The sequence below is a fragment of the Anarhichas minor genome, unplaced genomic scaffold (assembly GCF_050575085.1).
Source record: "Anarhichas minor isolate MPS153535 unplaced genomic scaffold, ASM5057508v1 ptg000014l, whole genome shotgun sequence".
NCBI lineage: Eukaryota > Metazoa > Chordata > Actinopteri > Perciformes > Anarhichadidae > Anarhichas > Anarhichas minor.
The window spans coordinates 10417655-10437087 of NW_027466460.1; the positions used below are offsets into that span (position 1 = coordinate 10417655).

Genomic DNA, 19433 nt, shown 5'->3' on the forward strand with positions numbered 1-19433 from the left:
TGAGGGCAAACTTCAGTTTAGCCTCAAGACACGTCAGCCAGCCAATACAGAACCCTGCGAACAGTTCACTTCCCTGATTGGCCTAAACAAGCACTAGCAGGACAGGGCTGGCGATGGAGTGCCAATGGCTGTTAATGCTTGCAGAGGTTGACAAGAGCAAAGAGAAACATGGAAACAATGCAGTTTGACATTCATACACTCCTTTACTCATTTGCTCGACATAATCTGCTACACAGATTTTGTTTTGTTTAAGGAAAACCTTTATACTTAATTATTACAGACCAAACAACAAATGTGGTCAAGAAAAGTTAAAACCATATTTTAACAGACTTTGTCATTTAACACAATTCCTCAACCTCTTGACCTCCTTTAATTCTTGCCTTTTCAAATGTGTGTCCATGAAGGCACCATTTGTTTCCATTTCCCTGCATTCCCCTGGGTGTCACAGGCTAGCTTACAAGTACTTTATCACAAACCACAGCAGGGCTAGCCTTGCAGAGAGAGGGGTGTGTGTAGAGGTTAAAGTAAATGACAATACAGCCACAGGCCTTCTCGACCAAGAGGTATAATATTCCAGCCCAGAGGTCCTTTTCTTCACAATAAGCCTGTTGCCTCAGGTGGTGCTGGGACAAGCATGTCTTTGGGCAACAGCTCGAAAACGTGGCCCGATAGTGCCTGGATTCAAAGTGGAATTCAAATGAATGTGAGGTCATTTAGTCAATCTGTGTGTGTGCCATGGTTTATAAGGTGCAGATGTGAAAATGCAGAGCCTTGTTTGTGGTCACCGAACAGTGTCACATGACCTAAAGCAAAAGTTAGACCTTTTGGCAACCAGGGGGGGCTCGAAAGATACCGTGCCTGGATTTCCTGGATTTAGGAAACAACAAATAACATGTTAGTTAGGTTTATATGTTCATGGAGGCGGATTTTGTAATAGTTGGACAGAGCCCAGCTAGCTGTTTGCCGTTGTTTCAAACCTTTGTGCTTAGCTAAGCTAACCGGCGCTATATTTGACAGACAAATACGAAAGTGGTATAAATCTTCATATCTAAAACTCTGCCAGTAAATGAGTGTATTTCTCAAAATGTTGATTCTTTGGCTGCAGATGTCACCTCGGTTGGTGGTTTCCCTGCCAGGGGACAGACACTGCTCACCTCAGCAATCCCCTGAGGGGGCGGTCTCACATTGTCCTCAAACAAATGACCAGCGTCCTTCATACCAACACAGCCCGCTGAGTGGATGGAAAAATGACAGGATAGCCTTGACGTTGAAAATGTCTGCACACCAGAGGAAGCAGTGTGTGAATAAAGGTCAGAGGTCATTGAGAAATATTATCTAATATCTGCATGTAATAGTGTCTCACTATAATACCTTGCTGCGCCACAACAGAGTCCGATTTTAAACACATACTGTACATGGTGATTCTTGCACCTGAGCCCTGACAGTATGGTGTGGCGATCAGCTGCCCAGTTCCAGAGTGAAAGCTCGTCTGAAGAATGTCATCCACTCCAGCTATGTCAAACCTTTTCAAATCTGCCACAGCTCGGCATGTAAGCATATTATATGGACACTTCTCTTCTACTCTGACTGAATGTTTTTAGTTGAGGCCATGTAAAGAGGCCAACAGTTTGCCTCAAAGATTAGACAAAGGGGGCATATGAAGGCCATGAAATACTGTTATTGATTATTGATGAACATGTTGGGGATACTGCATCCTGTTTCATTTTTAATTGATGCTGTCTGAATGTAGGACATGCAGAACTGTCACGTGAAGTGTCTTATGTATTATTAATCAACTAAGGCCGACAGCAATGGTATTAATTGGTGGTTTTAAATACTCCGCCGTTACTATTTATGTTGTCAGATGCCTCACTCCTACTCGGCTCCTTTGTCTCCTTTTCTCTCAGCCTCCAACTCTTCTTTTTACTTTGGAGATTGTTTGTGCTCTTTAGCTTTTCCGGACCACCAGTTCTTCTGATACCCATCTTACACAAACACACACACACACACACACACACACACACACACACACACACTTACCCCCACTGAGTCAGCCCCCAATCTCCCCTAGAGGATCCATCTGTCCACAATCTTATGCCATTTTGTGCTCCTCCCCCTTACTCTTGTTTCGTGTGTGTGTGTGTGTGTGTGTGTGTGTGTGTGTGTGTGTGTGTGTGTGTGTGTGTACTGTACTGTACATATGCCTCACAGTGTGTGGGTGCACTTGTGTGTGTGGTGGGGAGTGGTATAATGAATGGATATTTTGCTGCTTTGTCTTCCTACTTGTCCACCTACTGTGTGTGTGTGTGTGTGTGTGTGTGTGTGTGTGTGTGTGTGTGTGTGTGTGTGTGTGTGTGTGTGTGTGTGTGTGTGTGTGTGTGTGTGTGTGTGTGTGTGTGTGTGTGTGTGTGTGTGTGTGTGTGTGTGTGTGTGTGTGTGTGTGTGTGTGTGTGTGTGTGTGTGTGTGTGTGTGTGTGTACACAACTGGCTATAGTTTAAAACTAACTCCTGTTTCTGTCTCAAGGGGTGGGTGGTGGTGGGTGTAAATGGAAAAGCGCTCTGAGCTGCGGAGAAAGTGTTGATCACAGTGTGACACAGAATAGGAAAAGCAAGACAAATTACTCTGCGGCCCAAACGTTAACTGTACTGCTTTCCTGTGAACTCCGCATTAACTCTGCAGTATTCCGGATGTCAGGGTGTTTTGACCTCGTCCTGTTGTTATGCTCTGTCTCTCTATGCTGTTCACTCAATCACATACGGAGTCACTGAGTCACAATCTTATCTTAAGAAACAATTATTTCACATCTAAAAAATACTCAAGTCACATATATGCAGCTTAAACATGCACAGTAGAATGACTTAAAGCCTGTAGAATCTGATACACTAATTCAGAATAATGTGATGGTAATAACACTGGTGAACCAAACAACATCATCTGATCATCTGTTCACAAATACATCACTATTAAATAAAGCCGCTGGTATTCACAATAAGTGAATGCACCCTTGAGTAGTGGTAGAAAGTAACTAATTTCCTAATTTGTAATACTATACCAAAGTACAATTTTGAGGTACTTCTACAGTACTGTACTTGTACAGCCCATAGCAAGACTTTACTTGTTCATAAAAACGAATGTGTTGCTATAGTTTGAACAACTAGACGGAATAAAGTAGTTAAAATTCACTCCTGGACCAGGTAAAACAAAGTAAAATGAACTTATGGTGTTTCTCACCAAATGCATTGTGTGCAATTATTGCATTCCCTTTACATATGTAAAATGTGAGCCTGCTGCCTCTGAATATGAAAACAAGTAAATTAGTTGTATTCCCTTCTGAATATCATCTATCTTTTACATTGTTCCTTACCCTTCCTCCTCCAGATTATCTGCCTGCAGGACTTCTTCGGGGACGACGATGTGTTTATAGCGTGCGGTCCGGAGAAGTACCGCTATGCTCAGGACGACTTTGTGTTGGATCAAAGTGGTAAGGCTTCCACAGCCTTTATGACTGGTAGGCCTGACTAAGACTAACTAAACGTGTGTGTGTGTGTGTGTGTGTGTGTGTGTGTGTGTGTGTGTGTGTGTGTGTGTGTGTGTGTGTGTGTGTGTGTGTGTGTGTGTGTGTGTGTGTGTGTGTGTGTGTGTGTGTGTGTGTGTGTGTGTGTGTGTGTGTGTGTGTGTGTTCACATCAGTGTCCTTCCTCACCATTCTTCCCTCACTAGTGCTTGCAACGTGCTTTTCCTTTAGGAAGTTGACAGCAGGATAGGTTTGTGTGTGTGTGTATAGAATATAATCAGTGCTACAAATTTACACACACACACATTCTGTAAGGAGTGCACACAGGCAGGATATGACCTCCTTAAACCAGCAGATCCATTCACTGTTAAAGCTAAGTATAATATCAGCCCATATTGCACAACCTTGTGGGAAGGAAAAGGTAGTTTATTATAGTAACAATCCGATTATTGACATCCTGTTTCATTTTTTATTGTTGTGTCAGGTTAGCTAGCAACAGGGAGGCATATCTAAATACACACTGTGTTAAAGGTGCAGTATGTAAGATATAGCCACATGCTCCAAAGAAATAGGGGGCAGCATTTCACCTCTACCACTGAGTCCATAGAAACTAAATTGAACGTTACATCCGTTAAAAAATAGAATAAAATAATAAAAGCCGAACTACTAACTAACAGCAGGGCAAGAATATGCAAAATTCCCAGTGCTGCCGCTGGCCACAGCCCACTGTGACTTCCGGCGCTGGGGTTTGCGGCGGCTGAGCTGCTACAGATAGCCACTATCTGAAGGTTTTATTTTTAAAAAGAATTCTGCCAATAAACAAATTACCAAATATACATAGACCCTGTACCTACAACATGGAGCTTCTTCATTCTGTAGACTGAGGGCAGACTGGATGCTACAGTGACTCTCTATCGCCTCTTAAGAAACAAGTGGCATTACAAGACAAAATGGGCCGGGGCGAGCTGGTTAGCGTGCTCATTTCCGTAGATATCTCTGCAACACAATACATAAACGTCTTTCACATAACATTAACACTGTAACCTCTTCATCTTCCGTTGATAATATTAGTTCATGTTTTGGATGTTTTTAATTCAAATTCTAGCCATATCTTACACATTGCACCTTTAACTGTTACTGAGGATGAGTACATGAGTGATGGTGCATCGGTCCTATTCAGACATAGTTTTGAGCTTCCGTCCCACTTACACTCCTCTGCTCCACTTTTAAGAATTAGGTCTTTGAAAGAACAAAAAAGGCACACTAACTATGCTGAAGGTACAGAGGCTGCTCTTCTTTTGCAAAATGGGTCTAATACACAATCTACTGTTTAAAAGAACAAAAAAATGTTTGTTGTAATGGTGTAATAAGAAAAACGTCTTAAAACTGAACATATATCTTTTCTCAGCTAAAGAGCTTTTAGATTAGAGGGGTTGTCCTAGAAAACGATTTGGTTTGTTGGGGTTTTTATGTCAACCACAAGCAAGTTTATTATATTGAGATACCCTTTTAATCAGTCAGTGAAATATGTATGTGATGATAAATAGCATGGGGAGCACATTACAAATGCACAACGGGTGTGCTTCTGTGGGCGTGTTTTTTTTTTCTTCTTCATGTGTCTGTCATTACATTATACCTCTCACCGCCCCCACCCTCATTAATACAAACCTGACAAGTCTACTACAAGCTTCACAACATCTGCTCTCGCTGCACACAGCTACAAAGCAAAACCAGCAGAGGCATGCAGCAAACACCATAAAAGCTAAAGCTGGTGGATTCTCTTTTTTCATGTGTTCATGGTGTGCAGTGACCGTTTAAGCCCAATTGCTGTATTCCAAAGGAAAACACAAGCTGTTGTAATTGCTTTACTCTTGTTGTAAAAGACATCACTGGTGTGTACCAAATCTTTGGGTGAGAGTCTCTGTATCAGCCTCTGTTTTTGGTATGTAGGGAAGTGTGTATGTAGTGTCTACAACATGTCTATTTTTGAAAGTTGCCAGGTCATATATGTAGTCTTGTTTACTTATCCTTTAATCAGATAGTTATTCCGTTGAATAATTTTTCACAACATTTCACATTTGAGAAGTTTATTCAGGTCATAGAAGGTTACGTTATCCAATTATAATTTTAGATAAGTCAGGAATCAGCAGGATACTGTATGCAAAAAAGTATTGTTTTGGTATTGGTACCTAAACTAAAAAAAAACTAATGATACCGAATATCATTTCATCAATTTGCTCTTCTGTGCTTTTCAATCTGTTTTGACGAAACACTATTTGCGACTATTTTATTTGGTGCTTCTCTGTCCCCATGTGTGACCAGCATTCATTAAATCATGCAACATCAATAACATTTCCAGGGTCATATCCCTGGTACAGCAGCTTGTTATGCATAATTGTGCCACATTAACTCTGACTGAGAAGAAAGAACAGGTTTGTTTATAAGGGAAGGTTAATATATGCGATGGTGACCGACTGAGCGTGTCGTCCCCCCAGAATGCAGAGTGGTAAAGACGTCGCACAGCCGCCCTGCTACTCCAAACCGGACAGCTAAGAGCCCCAGACCTTCGCGGCGCAGCAGGTCCCCTGGTGCAGGTAAAACACATGACTGTACACACATAACTGTCTGTATTAACTCTGTTAAATGAAGAGATATCCATGCATATTTAACATAGTAACTTGTAAATAGATAATATATGAAAGGTCAAGTCTTTTATCATTATATGTGTAAAAATATGTTAAACAAGTCTAATCCCCTTTATCTGATGCCAAAATGTCGACACTGTAAGGTCATCGCTGTTTGACAGGCTGAGTAATAGCTTTGTTATTCAGCAGCTTCATCCTGAACCCTCAGTTGTGACAGAATGACTTTGCAATTTGTGTGGTGCATTGAGAGCCGGTGACATTCTGCTGAGTAATGAGTGTTCTACAAGCCATTACGTCAGTTTAAAAGAAGAGATATGTGAGCGGTTGCCAGTTTGGAGAGCTTGCAGTCTAAATTCAGCCCTGGAAGTTCCAAACTCTTTCAATGTATGTTGTAATGTGATTATACCGAATGATATCTGACTATTCTTTATGTCTGCTTTTGACACTGCAGCAAGACAACCTGTCCACTACTCCACCAGTCAGTCTCCAATCAAATCCCCAGGTGAGGCTCGTGATACCGACACAAAGTTTGCCTAATCAAACACCTGCCATATCAATTCTCTGGGTGCCCTTCTCGTTTTATAATGTTTTACCTTTTCTATCCATCTAATGTGAAAGCCAGCTGCTGCAGATCCACTGATTCAAAGCCATGCACTGATTAGACTCACTTCTGAGATGTGTTAATTAAATCCTGCTCTCACTGAACAGTTAGATCACATGCCTGTAAATCTGTAGCAGCTGAGGTGCTCAAAAGTTAAACTGTACTTTTGACACATTAAAAAGCTACTGCTTTGTTTAAAATGTTCCCAGATAGTGCTTCAAAAGCTCCTTTATAAAAACAGGATAAATACCCAGAGGAAAGGTATGTGAGAAGCTCTAAGTGAATACACAATGAAACAAAAACTCTGAAGCAGTGGTGTAAAGACGCAGCCTGTAGGCAGTGTGAAGTGATTTTCCTCAGCTCAGCTGGGTTTACGCAGATGAAGAGATTTTGAGTTACAGTTTGACGCATTATGTCTCTGTATTCGTGCCAGAAACCAAGAGAGACGTTGGCAGAAGTAATCTGTGCTTGAGAGAATGAATTGCTCAAACAATAAAAGCTCTCATCTTTGCTGCGTGCCTGTGTATATTATGAATATGTGTTGTATAGCAATACTATGTCCATTAATATTTTGGTACAAACTGAACCAAATCATTTGAGGCATACATTATTTTACCATGTATATGTTAGAATCATATTCATTCAGTACATCAATTGCAAAAGGATTCAGCAGTTCAGACCGTAGTCCATGTGTGCCAACTCTTTCTCCTAAAGTAATAGATTTCACAGTTGTGACGCTGTAAGTAATGTGTTAGAACTGTGGGTAAGTGCTGTTTGGTTCTTTTGTGTTGAGGTGTTGTTTCTTGTCTTGGAGGTTATTATTGTAGTTTTGCAGTTTAACAGATGGCAAAAATGTTGAATGTGAAACCTAAAGAACACACAAAGAAAATGTAACACCAGTTGCCTGCAGGTGGCACAAGCTACAACCTGCTAAATGTGAATGTGTGAGTTAGTTGGAGCCAGTAACGTCACATTTAGTGTGTCCTAAACATTTTAACGCTTTCACACCGGCGACAACCATGGCATTATGTTTTTGGGTTGTTCGTCGGTACCACTGAACCAACGCAATACCCCAGGAATTACTTCAAATATAGCACAAACGTCCACTTTGAATCAAGGATGAGCTCATTAGATTGTGGTGGTCAAAGGTCACTGTGATAACTCAGGCGTATAACCAAGTGGCGGTTATTCTAGTCTTATATATGCTAGTGCTCTCTCCTGGAGGCATTGTTGTGAATCACATATAAATATTATGGGCTGCCTGGTAGCGGAAAGAAAGGCAGCTTTAAACAAGCTGAGTCACAGGCAAGTAGTTTCATCCACTCACACATTTGTGGATACTGTACAAACCACACTTGCACTCACAATCCTAATGACTCTTTCCTCTGCTCTTGCATGTGTCCTTCCTTTTTTTTATCCACGTAGTAAACAGTGTCTCAAGCAGCCAGATCTCAACTCCCAAGTCCACCACTCCGTCGCCCACCAGTCCCCGAACCGTCCCCAGTTTTAAGGTAAGACTGTATATCACAGCCATGTGTGTCCGTAATAAAATACGTTTTTGAGAAGTCAATCTATGACCTAGAGGTCTATGCACAGTCCATGTTGCCCATGCTGCAGCTCTGGGATGTATTTTTGGTCGAGTCAGAGATGCTAATCTGTTTTATTGATGGATTCTTCTGTAAGCTGCGTGTCAGTCCCAAACTACAGAGTTTCTAACTGCAGCAGCCAGCTGGCAAACCTCCTCCAGAGTGCCACCATTCCTCTCTAAGCCCAGTCAAAGACTTATCCATTCACATTCATTTGGCAGGACACTAGATTTTTATGATTTACTGACAGCTTTAAAATTCATTGGCAAGAGGTAGAGTAGAGTAACACTTTTTAGAAGAAATGAAATGAGGAAGCACAAGGATGTCAATAACATAGCTGCTCACTCTCCAAGTTCTAAACACGACCATGACAATGTTCCATTTCTACTTTAGTCCAGAGGACGACCCTTTTAGACTGAATAATAGATCCTTAATGTCAGGTATAGGGCATTAAGATGCAGAACTCTGCTGTACATAATGGAAAGGATCACTGGTCTTATTTTAATGCTGCATTTATGGCTGACATTTCAAAAATATAGCCATAAGATTTTGAAATTGCCACGGCTGTGCTCTGCAGAAAGGACGCTCTTAAGAAATGAATCATTCATTTGGAGCCATAATGGTTTTATGTGCAGTGATAATGGAGGAGGATATATATCCCAGTAGCTCTGGCACCTTGGACATTTTGAAGGGCAGGCTTAGTTTAGACCTTGTTCACTATTTAAGTAATATTATTGATGTACAAGTTGTACTGTGTCAAAAAATGTCACGTTTGGTAGAATATCTTACCATACTGTATAACCACATGTAGTTTTTCTAGTTTAAGAATAAAAAGTATGTTGAACATTGGCTTTTTATGTGTATGAATAGACAATAATTGACCATACAAATTGTGCAGCTTGCAAAATTAAATGTATAATGAGTGTAATGTTACTTTCATTTCATGCCATCTGAAACATTTTTATGCAACACAATGCCGTCAGTCAAAGCCTTTAAAAACAACGACCTACCAATGATAAACCGTTGTTTTATTCATGTACAGCACGTTCTGTGGGTGCTGTTGAAGCCTGAGGTCATTTGTCTGAGGGTTTAGTTTTAGGCCAGGCTCTCACCTCTATTTGTGTTTCTTTTTGCATCCTGCAGGTCCCTCCGTCACTTTACAGCTCATCCTCAAATGTAAATGGATCGGTAAACAACCACCAGGAGCAAAGTGATCGACTGAGTCCAGAGGGTACGTCTTCTCCCACGCTCTCAATTCACTGTTACATGGACTCCATCACCCTCTAGCATGTAGAAATGACATTGAATCACCTCATCTTTTCCCATCAGGACACATTTAACAATTTGCTTACACAACAAAAGTGGCAAAGAGTGGGCCTCGTGTGGATGATAAGAGTGGAACATCCCAGTGCTGTGTGAGCAGATACTCGTCTAAATGATTTTAGGGCTGCGTGTGTGTGTGTGTCGACATAATATTACTGCTCAGTTCAATAATCACCACCGGAGGACTAAAGGAGATTGCTGTGCATCTTGGAGCCTGTGTGTTACTTTGTTGCACAGCGTGTGGTTCCATCAGTCTGAGAACTGGTTGAGTTGCTGTCAGAGCTCCCTTAGTGTTATTGGATAGCAAGGCTTGTCTGTTGCCTGTTGTAACTGCTCTCTCTCCTCAGCAGTTAATGGAAACCGCTACATGCCCGCCTCAACCATCTTGGAAAAATACGAGATTGGCAAGGTCATCGGAGATGGCAACTTCGCTGTGGTCAAAGCGTGTGTGGAGCGGTAGGTGAAACGCATTCACTCACACTGCAAATGTGTAATGATCAGTTGGCAGCCGGGCTGTGCAACTCATTGAGACGTGCACCACGTGCGGTAACTGCTCCATCAGGGTTTTTTGATCCTGATGACAGGTATTGTGGAGACAGAATTATCCCATAGATTAAACCCCCCTGAGAATTCCCTTCATTAGCCTTCTAATCTCTGAGTCAACACACTGCCCAGGCAGACAGGGGAGACGATGATGACGAGAGGAAGCCTGTCAAGTGTGTGTGTTCCCATAATCTGATGCACCTTCCTTGAAAGTACTTAGAGGTTCCCTGTAGAGTAACTTGTAGCTCTCTGAGGCAGCTCTTCATCCTGGTGTGAGTTGTTGAGCCGGACTGTATCTGCTCTGTACCTCTTGTATAAACGTGGCTAGTGCAGCTAACATACCTCTCCAATAACTCTGTAGCAGTGCTCCTGCTCACTGTAACTGAGGCTCTCTTGTGAGTACTTGATTTGAATTACAGATATTGTTGCAGCATCGGTGCTGTTTTTATTATTGGACCTAATTGCCCTGTTTCTCCTCAGGTCCACAGGAAAAGAGTTTGCACTGAAGATCATCGACAAGGCCAAGTGCACTGGAAAGGTCTCGCTCTGTCTTTTTTTTTTCCCTCACCATCTCCTTCTCCTGTTTCTTCTTTGTGTCGATTGCTGTCAGACCTGTGCACACACTCTCAAGGAAGGGTCACATGTTCCAGAGTTCATTGTTAACACACTCCACACCACTGTGCGTCCCTCTGATCCTCTTATCCGACACAGTGAGATTAGGCCAGTAATGTTTTATTCACCACCTAACTCAAATTATCTTCACACTTTCACACACGTACAATGACACACACTGACTCACACATCCTTGACACAAATTCAGATTCAATCAACAATGCAGTGTCTTTTGATTAGCATAAATGGATCCGTGTCCTGGAGCACACAGTAACTTGGATGTTTTGTCTCGGTGTGTTTCCAGGAGCACCTGATAGAGAATGAGGTCGCGGTGCTGCGGAAGGTGAAACACCCCAACATCATCATGTTGATAGAGGAGGTGGACACTCCCTCTGAACTCTACCTGGTTATGGAGCTTGTCAAGGTACAGAAGAGGCTAATAGGGGGGGGGGGGGCAATAGCAGTGCACAGGCGACATTTCTCTATTTGGTTTGATCTTTAACCACATTGTTGATGTTGACACAGGGAGGGGATTTATTCGATGCCATCACCTCCTCGGCCAAATACACAGAGAGAGACGCCTGTGTCATGGTGTACAATCTCGCTGGAGCTCTGAAGTACCTGCACAGCACGAACATCGTCCACAGAGACATTAAACCAGAGAACCTGCTGGTATACATTTACACTCACACCAGTTTTTGTTCCTACAAATCCAGCTGCTCAGTGGGCTTTAACTGAGCATTATTATATTTTAGGTGTTTGAATATCCAGATGGTACCAAGTCATTGAAACTTGGGGACTTTGGCCTGGCCACAGTGGTGGAAGGACCTCTGTATACCGTGTGTGGAACTCCTACATATGTGGCTCCAGAAATCATCTCGGAGTCCGGGTAAGCTAGATCTTTATTTCGTTTTATTTCTTATTTTATACATTAGTCTTTCCAAAATTTGAATACGTTATTTTGCTGTTTTATATCCGGTCACTCAGCCATCTTGTTTGCAGTAAGCCATTTAGCTGCTTGTTAATCCTTAAGTGACCCTTTCTGTCTCTCCTCTCTTCCCACAGTTATGGTCTGAAGGTGGATATCTGGGCTGCAGGTGTCATCACCTACATCCTTCTGTGTGGCTTCCCTCCATTTAGAAGGTACTCGTCCTCAGTTCATATCGCCCGATAAAGCTCATGTTTGAACTGACTCAAACCATGTCAACATCATTAATTCATCAATGATGCATGCATAATACATGTGGATAATATTGACACGATGATATGATATGATAATATTAAAAAGGATTCAATCACATTATTTGGCAACTTGTTTTTCATACTAATGACCTTTTGCTACATAGACAAACAGTTGCTGTGATTAGTCATCGTGTTAAGGATTGTCATCCTGCAGTCACAGTGTGGGAAGGAATTGACTTAACTTAATGTGATCCATGTTTAATCTACAGTACTTCACGGTTATTGTAATAAGCACATAATTAAACGATAGGTTACAGGTGAGGCCATTTATTATTATGCAAAGTGCAGTGATGTTTTTTTCACAATGGAAGTGTGCCATGTGTTTATGAATCTGTGTTCGCTGAGTGTTTGCGTATCTTTTTATGTAGTGAGAGTAACCTGCAAGAGGATCTGTTTGACCAGATCCTTCTAGGGCGACTGGACTTTCCCAGTCCTTACTGGGACAACATCACTGACTCAGCCAAGGTTGGGACCACACACACACACACACACACTCAAGCAACAACAACACACATTTATATCACACGTAATGACATTGCATTGAAGTCTGAAATAGATCTCCAAATAGTTTATACACACACACAAACCATGCGAACCCACATGGTTCACTCTCCAGTAATGACTACTCTCTGCCGAACAAAGCAGAAACCCCTCCAACCCTCTAAATTAGTGTCATGTATGAGGGTGACAGCCCACATTCAGCATGCAAGACGAAACTGCTAGTTAAACCCACTGTTATTACAGCGGCCCTGTCACTGTAGACGTGCACAGTTATAGACACCACAGCAGGAAACTACTTGCAGTTATAAATTTACGAAAGGCTGACTTTGACTTTGCGATTGCACGCAAAGCTGACAGTAGGTGTTAATATGCTGAACTGTGTTCATGCTCATTTTAAGGCTATGAGCTTCTGTCATGATATAGCAAATGTATGTCAAATCAAACATGGAATACTTCAAGCTACACTAATCAATATTTCTGCAATATGTGAAGGGATGGTGAAAGGTGACTACATATGGATATAGAGTTCCTACAACTCGTCCTTCAGCTCATTGCTTTGGTTTTGTTGCCTGCAACTTTACTGTTTTGGTCCATTCACACTGCTTTTATCAGTGTTGTTTAGCTGCAGCAGGCCACTGTTTTCCTTCCTCCTCGTGTGTGTATGTTGTCAAAGTCAGGTCACAATGACACAATCACCTGTTAAAAAGTTAGAAGAATGTTCTAAACTGTGGTGTGTTTTGTTGCAGGAGCTGATTGGAATGATGCTGCAGGTCAACGCTGAGGCTCGATACACAGCACAAGACATCCTCTACCACCCGTGGATCACGGTATGTCATAGTCCTGCTTGTCTCTGTGTTTGCATGTATTTGTGTCGCACACAACTGCGAAGTGTGGTGCTGCGTATGTACATAGACATGGTGTCTTGTGTGGAAACCCATTGCACCACGTCACCTCATTGCATGTTTGTGTGTATGTAGGACGAAGCAATCACGGAGAACAACATGAAGATGGAGGTCACAGGTAAACTGAAGACGCACTTTAACACTGCACCTAAGCACAACAACACCACAGCTGGAGTGTCCGTCATCATGGTAAGCACCCAAAAATATTGACAAACCAAGGTATAAACAATTCACAATTCAGTAAATATCCCTGTTATATTTTTGCACATTTTGTTTGTTTTGTTACTGCAGTCCTTTTTAGAGAGTAATCTTACAGCTTCATGAGATTGCTAACTTTCAGTGACCTCTTTAATCTGCAGTATTGATGTTTTGACATGGGTTTAATAGTAATTGACAAGGTGTCTGAAGCAGCTTGAACATGTCAGGCCCCTTTCCAAACACTGACTGCATGGAAGTGAATCTCTGACCCAAATACAGAAGATTGAGCTCCTTCTAATTCACTTTTATATGAATCTTACGCCCTTTTAATCACCGGTCTAAGAATATCTGACCTCAATCATCGTCCATGACGACGTTCAAGACAACCTTCTAAACAACTTGTTCTGCTGTAAACATGTAAGACGTGATTTTAGAGACGGGATGATGGAAAAAAAACTAGGACAGGACAGAATAAATCAATCCTGTAGCAGTCTCATTCCTCCTTCCTGTCTGTTTCAAGCATCACTTGCATCACTTCCTGTTGTACAGTTTGACTTCGTCCACTCCTCCATCTTATCAGTTCACACTTCTCATCAGCCCACTCTCTTCAGTCTGTCTGTCTGAACTGAAAGCAGGAGAGGGGCGTAATGAAAAGTGTCTAGCTAAAAATTAGATGTCATCCTCGCTGCAAAGAGCCTCATTTCTTGTTGTAAATTTCATTTGACAGTTTGAGGTGTAAATGCGGAACCTGGCCTCGGCCCCTCCTCCTCCTCCTCTCCATCTTCTTCCTCCTACCTCCTCCTCACCCCTCCCTCACACCCAACTCCAGGACCAAAGGGGACGCCTGGAGCTGAGAGCCGGGTACACACTTCATACCCCTCCTCCTGCTCCCTTCTTCCTTTCCAGCCATGGCCCTTCCCTTCACCCACTTCCCTCCAGCTATAACAACTCCCACCCCCGTTGCTCTCCCTTTCCCTTCCTTCCTGCCTCTTTTTCAGGCCCCCTGTTGCTCTTCACCAACCGCCTGCTGAAGTAAATGCTCTCAATAACCAGCTGATGTGGACATCAATAAAACTCTCCCAACATGCACTCTGTCCTAACCCTTCTTGACTGTTTTCATACTTTTCATTCTGCTCCTTCGCTCAACTTTCATTCCATTCATATCAATCACAAACTTTTGTGGGATGTGAAAATAACTTATGTTTTGAAGGATGCGTTTGTACAAGAGCAAGAGCAGTTTGATTTGCCTCCCTCTGCCATATTTCATTTTTTTGTTGGTGACGTCATTCAAAATAGCTCCTTAAAATTAAAGTTCTGTGCTTCCACAAATCTATAATTGGTTGCTCAGCACGGTTCAATGGTGCTCTGGTGCCACCTTGTGGGGAAGAAATGAGAACCGTGTCTGCACCATTTTGTAGTTTCAATTTGCAGAGATGGATGCAAAAGCTGATGTGGCTTTATTGCCTTGGATACGATATTCCCCCCGCCAATTGTAAAGGACAGGGCTGACCATTTTCTATATTTTTCTTGTCAACAAATCCTGAATGAAAAGACCAAAACCAACAATGTGTTGGTCCGTCTCTCAATACTTTCTGTGACTCTCAGCCAAAAAGCCAGTTGGTTCCTATGGAAGATGTGAATCTATAAAAGAGGGTCACAATTATAAAGTTTCATTTCATGCCTCTGGGCCAGCAGGAGAGTGGTATATGTGGGGTTGAGTCAAAAGAAACTACAGTGGCTGTGTTTACTGAACATATCATGCAGTGCAACAGTGTGGCTCATGAATGTTTTTTTAATAGTTTTTGACAACAATAGAGCTCTATGGTACGGAAGGATAAGCTATATCAGCCGAACAGGCAACAACTCATTCTTGGTTTTAGTCTTGTCAGGTGTTTTGTTGACAATAAAAAATGATTTAGAATAATGTCAGTCCTAACTTTTAAAACTAGAACATTATAAAAACATATTTAAACATACTTCACCACTGCATTCCATTACGTTCTATATAAATATAGCACTAATTGATACGTGTTTCTGCCTGAGTTAGTCACAAAATCCAACAGTTTGTTCCAACTCAGTCTTCTCAAATGCAAAGGGTCATTTGGTCCAAACCAAATTGTGTTTTACTGATCTGAAACACCAGATTTAGCATTGAGTTGGAAAAACAACTGTCCACAGGCCTTCATGCTTGTCGTGTTGACTTTGTTTTGTGAAGCTGTGAGTAAGACTAGTCTCTGTCCCTTTTTGCTTCTCCCCTCTCCCTGCATTACGTCCCTGCGAATTAGCTCCCAGGCAATGGTATGTACTAACACTAAACGCCTTGTGTGTTCTGCTGCTGAGGTTCAGCACAAGGGCAAATGAGGAACATGATATCTATAAGTTTTCTGTCCTCCATAAGAACACATCATTGGCTTTACTCGAGACAAAGGCACCATGTATCTATCTGTTGACTGGAAAAGTTTACTTTCTCATTTGCCCTTTCTCTGCACATAGAATAGCGGTGATGATCTGATTTGTCTTCTCGCGGGGTGTGCGAGAACAATACTGACTTTTTGTTTAATCATCTTTCACTTATTTATGTCCATTTCCATTAGCTTGTTTCATTGTGTGTGTTGTTCATTCACAGAGATCATTGAAAAAAACTGGGTTTAATGGTTGTAGGTTTAAAAAGGAAACAATTAGTTTATTAAATCCCATTTCTTACTGCAAGAGCTAGAGATCTTTCAAAGGAAGTCACACAAACATTATTCCTTTTACACTAAAGTTTCCTGAATTCAATGTAGATTGAGGCACTGTATCTCTCTCTGTTCTGATTGGTGTTATTATTGCTTCAATAGTACGCAAGTATCAAGCTGATGGTCTGTTCGTCTGTTTTGCCAGAGCACAGCTCTAGATAAGAAGACCATCCCGCTCACCACACTTCGTCGTCCACAGCCCCAAACAGTGCCATGTCCTCCGCCGTCGGCTGGCAAGAAAGTCCCATCTTCCCTTTCAGTCAAACCAGCCTCACTGACGAAGTCAGGACCGGCTTCACCAAACAAACGGGCATCACGCGCCAAAGAACCAAAACCCGCCACGCTGGCGTCACCCACCAAGACCGCTCGTCTCAAGGCACCCAAGACTCTTGTGCCTGATGCTACATCCACCTCTGATGCTCCCTGCTCTCATTCCCCAACTGACGGTGTTGATTTCCCTCCTTCTGCTCCCATAAGTTTACCTCATTTCTCCCCTTCACCCTCTGCCGAAACGTTCCCTATCACCCGTTTGCCCGTTTCCTCCGATCCTGAAATAGGAACGTCGCCCTTCTCCGCTCCCTGCTTTTCTTTCGAAACTCACTCACTCTCTGACCATCCTGCTGTTTTTACCGGCAACACTCCCTCTACACCCGTCTCGTGCCCTCCCCCGTCATCTCCAACCAAACCAGCCCAAACCTCCTCTTCTCCTACCAAACCAGCTTCTCTTTCTCCCTCTTCTCCTACCAAACCAGCCTCTCGTTCTCCCTCTTCTCCTACCAAACCAGCCTCTCGTTCTCCCTCTTCTCCTACCAAACCAGCCTCTCGTTCTCCCTCTTCCCCCAGCAAACCAGCCTCTCGTTCTCCCTCTTCTCCTACCAAACCAGCCTCTCGTTCTCCCTCTTCTCCTACCAAACTAGCCTCTCTTTCTCCCTCTTCCCCCAGCAAACCAGCCTCTCTTCCTCCCTCTTCTCCCACCAAACCAGCCTCTCTTCCTCCCTCTTCTCCCACCAAACCAGCCTCTCTTTCTCCCTCTTCTCCCACCCAACCAGCTTCTCTTTCTCACACCAAAGAGGCCACATCCCTGTCTTCCTCTCCCACAAAACAGGCTTCTCCTTCCCCAGTCTCCCCCATCAAACCTGTCATATTCTTCCCGTTCTCTTCCCCAACCAAACAAGAACCTCCCTTTCCATCACCCATTCATCCAACCCTGTTTCCCTCTCCCCCCTCTACACCTCCCAGATCCACAACCCCGCCCTCTCCCATTGCTTCTCCTTCTGCCAGCCCTCTACCTGCTGAAGAGCTGATGGAGAAGATTTAAATGGCAATTCTGTTGCCAATTTCACACCTCACTCCTTCTCTTTACATTTATGTGTCAGAAAACGTTAGATGAGGAGGTTAAAACTCCATCTTGAGCCTTTCCAGTAGCTGTAAACTGAGCCAGTGACTGCTGTGTCCATGTTTTTATCTCACTCTCATCCCACTCATTTTCAGAGACTGAGGATACAAGTCGTTTTCAAAGAATTTGTCGATTGTATATATATTTGTATTTATTATTAGAGGATGTGTAGAAAGGGAATGAACTGAATGCATCTGAATGAGTTGTTTGTCTTTAGTAGTCTTGCATTACTGTATCACGTTAATGTGAAATATTGTATTTATTATCCCATTTTGACTGCCTGTGGCTCTTTTGTAAATAGTTATCCATTACTCACACCCACCATTGTGAACTCCTTTTGCTTTAGCAGAGACACTAGGTCCATAACACATAGAAGTATTTCAGCATATCAAATATCTGAATTTGCAAGCCTAGCTACCTGTAATCCAGCTACTACCACGATCAGTATATTCTGTGACCACAGTCATCCCAATGGTAACCTGGAGTTTACTGTAAAGTAAGTGTTACTCTACAGTACAGTGGGTTGACAAAATAAAGATAATACCTAACAAAGAACCTAGCGGCTAATAACGAGGAAGGTCATGCTTTGTTTGTGAAACAGTTTCATCTCTACTTGGAGGTTCTATGCGTTTGTGTGCAATTAAATAACATTTAATGCGATATGGAGAAAAAGAAACTGGGAAAAAAGTATAATCTACACAATGTTTTGTAGCAGGAGTGTGTTTTTCCTTCCTTGCTGTCCTGTTAATCATCTCCCCTTCCCTTTATCCTGTGACCCCCCCAGACCCCCAGGGTTGGAACCACTGCTCTTGTTATTTAGCCATGCAGAAAGCTTTTATTTTATTTCACTTATTTTGTCCGATTCATTGTATTCGGGTAGGAACAGTTATTTCAGATAAAACGCATCTCGTAGGTATTTAGGTAGATTATCTTGTGCACCCACTGAAACTGACAGATATGCGGACATATTAATCCAAATACTGTTCATACGTATTATTTGATGTGAACACTTTAGTACATACATCGTGTGAAGAACCTTAGTTGTCCACTTGAAACTTGAAGGTTTGTTTTTGCCTTTGCGCGTCTGAGCAGTTAATGGCCCTCAAAGTCCGGGATGACTGCTGTACATAAAAAAATAGAGCGAATAGATCGAACAGACATGAAACCTTTGTTTCTAAAGGACTGCAATTTCTTTTAAACTGAACTGCTTTCTGCTGTGAAATCAGTAATGCACAGAAAAAACACATTAACTTAGAATACCAGTTGATATAACTCCCACTTAAAATCCTACACTACGGCTTGCATGAAACGAGTCAACACAGCAATGGTCTTTGATCTGTTGGATTTATATGAATGATTGTGTGTCGAGGTGACGGGTTTGTGCCGGACCACTAGCTAACAGCTCATAGCTTAATGATGCCTTTATCAAAACCCACTTGACTGAAAAATGGGACTCAAAGTTTTGCATCCTGTAAATAAGTCAAGTGATTTGTTTTTGTTTTGTGCAATTCTGTTAAACTCCACAGCATTTGTCCCAGCTGTGTAGGGCTTAGTCAACATGCCTCTTCAGGACTTCCTGCTGCATGCATACTCCATTTCACTTCCTGCCTCCCTGTTAGTCGAAACCCTCACGCA

The 19433-nt window shown here is 42.4% G+C and overlaps 1 protein-coding gene across 1 annotated transcript in view; it reads left to right on the plus strand.

Moving 5' to 3' along the window:
• dclk2a (doublecortin-like kinase 2a) overlaps positions 1-17720 on the plus strand; it is a 34929-nt gene extending 17209 nt beyond the window's left edge. Inside the window, exons 3-18 of the mRNA XM_076091926.1 lie at positions 3380-3509; positions 6010-6108; positions 6611-6661; positions 8186-8271; positions 9490-9577; positions 10017-10125; positions 10693-10750; positions 11129-11248; positions 11350-11496; positions 11580-11713; positions 11890-11967; positions 12435-12531; positions 13314-13409; positions 13545-13658; positions 16548-17160; positions 17452-17720. Coding sequence (XP_075948041.1) covers positions 3380-3509; positions 6010-6108; positions 6611-6661; positions 8186-8271; positions 9490-9577; positions 10017-10125; positions 10693-10750; positions 11129-11248; positions 11350-11496; positions 11580-11713; positions 11890-11967; positions 12435-12531; positions 13314-13409; positions 13545-13658; positions 16548-17160; positions 17452-17720 — 2289 coding nt within the window. The remainder of the gene's footprint in view (positions 1-3379; positions 3510-6009; positions 6109-6610; positions 6662-8185; positions 8272-9489; positions 9578-10016; positions 10126-10692; positions 10751-11128; positions 11249-11349; positions 11497-11579; positions 11714-11889; positions 11968-12434; positions 12532-13313; positions 13410-13544; positions 13659-16547; positions 17161-17451) is intronic.
• Positions 17721-19433: the final 1713 nt, after the last annotated feature.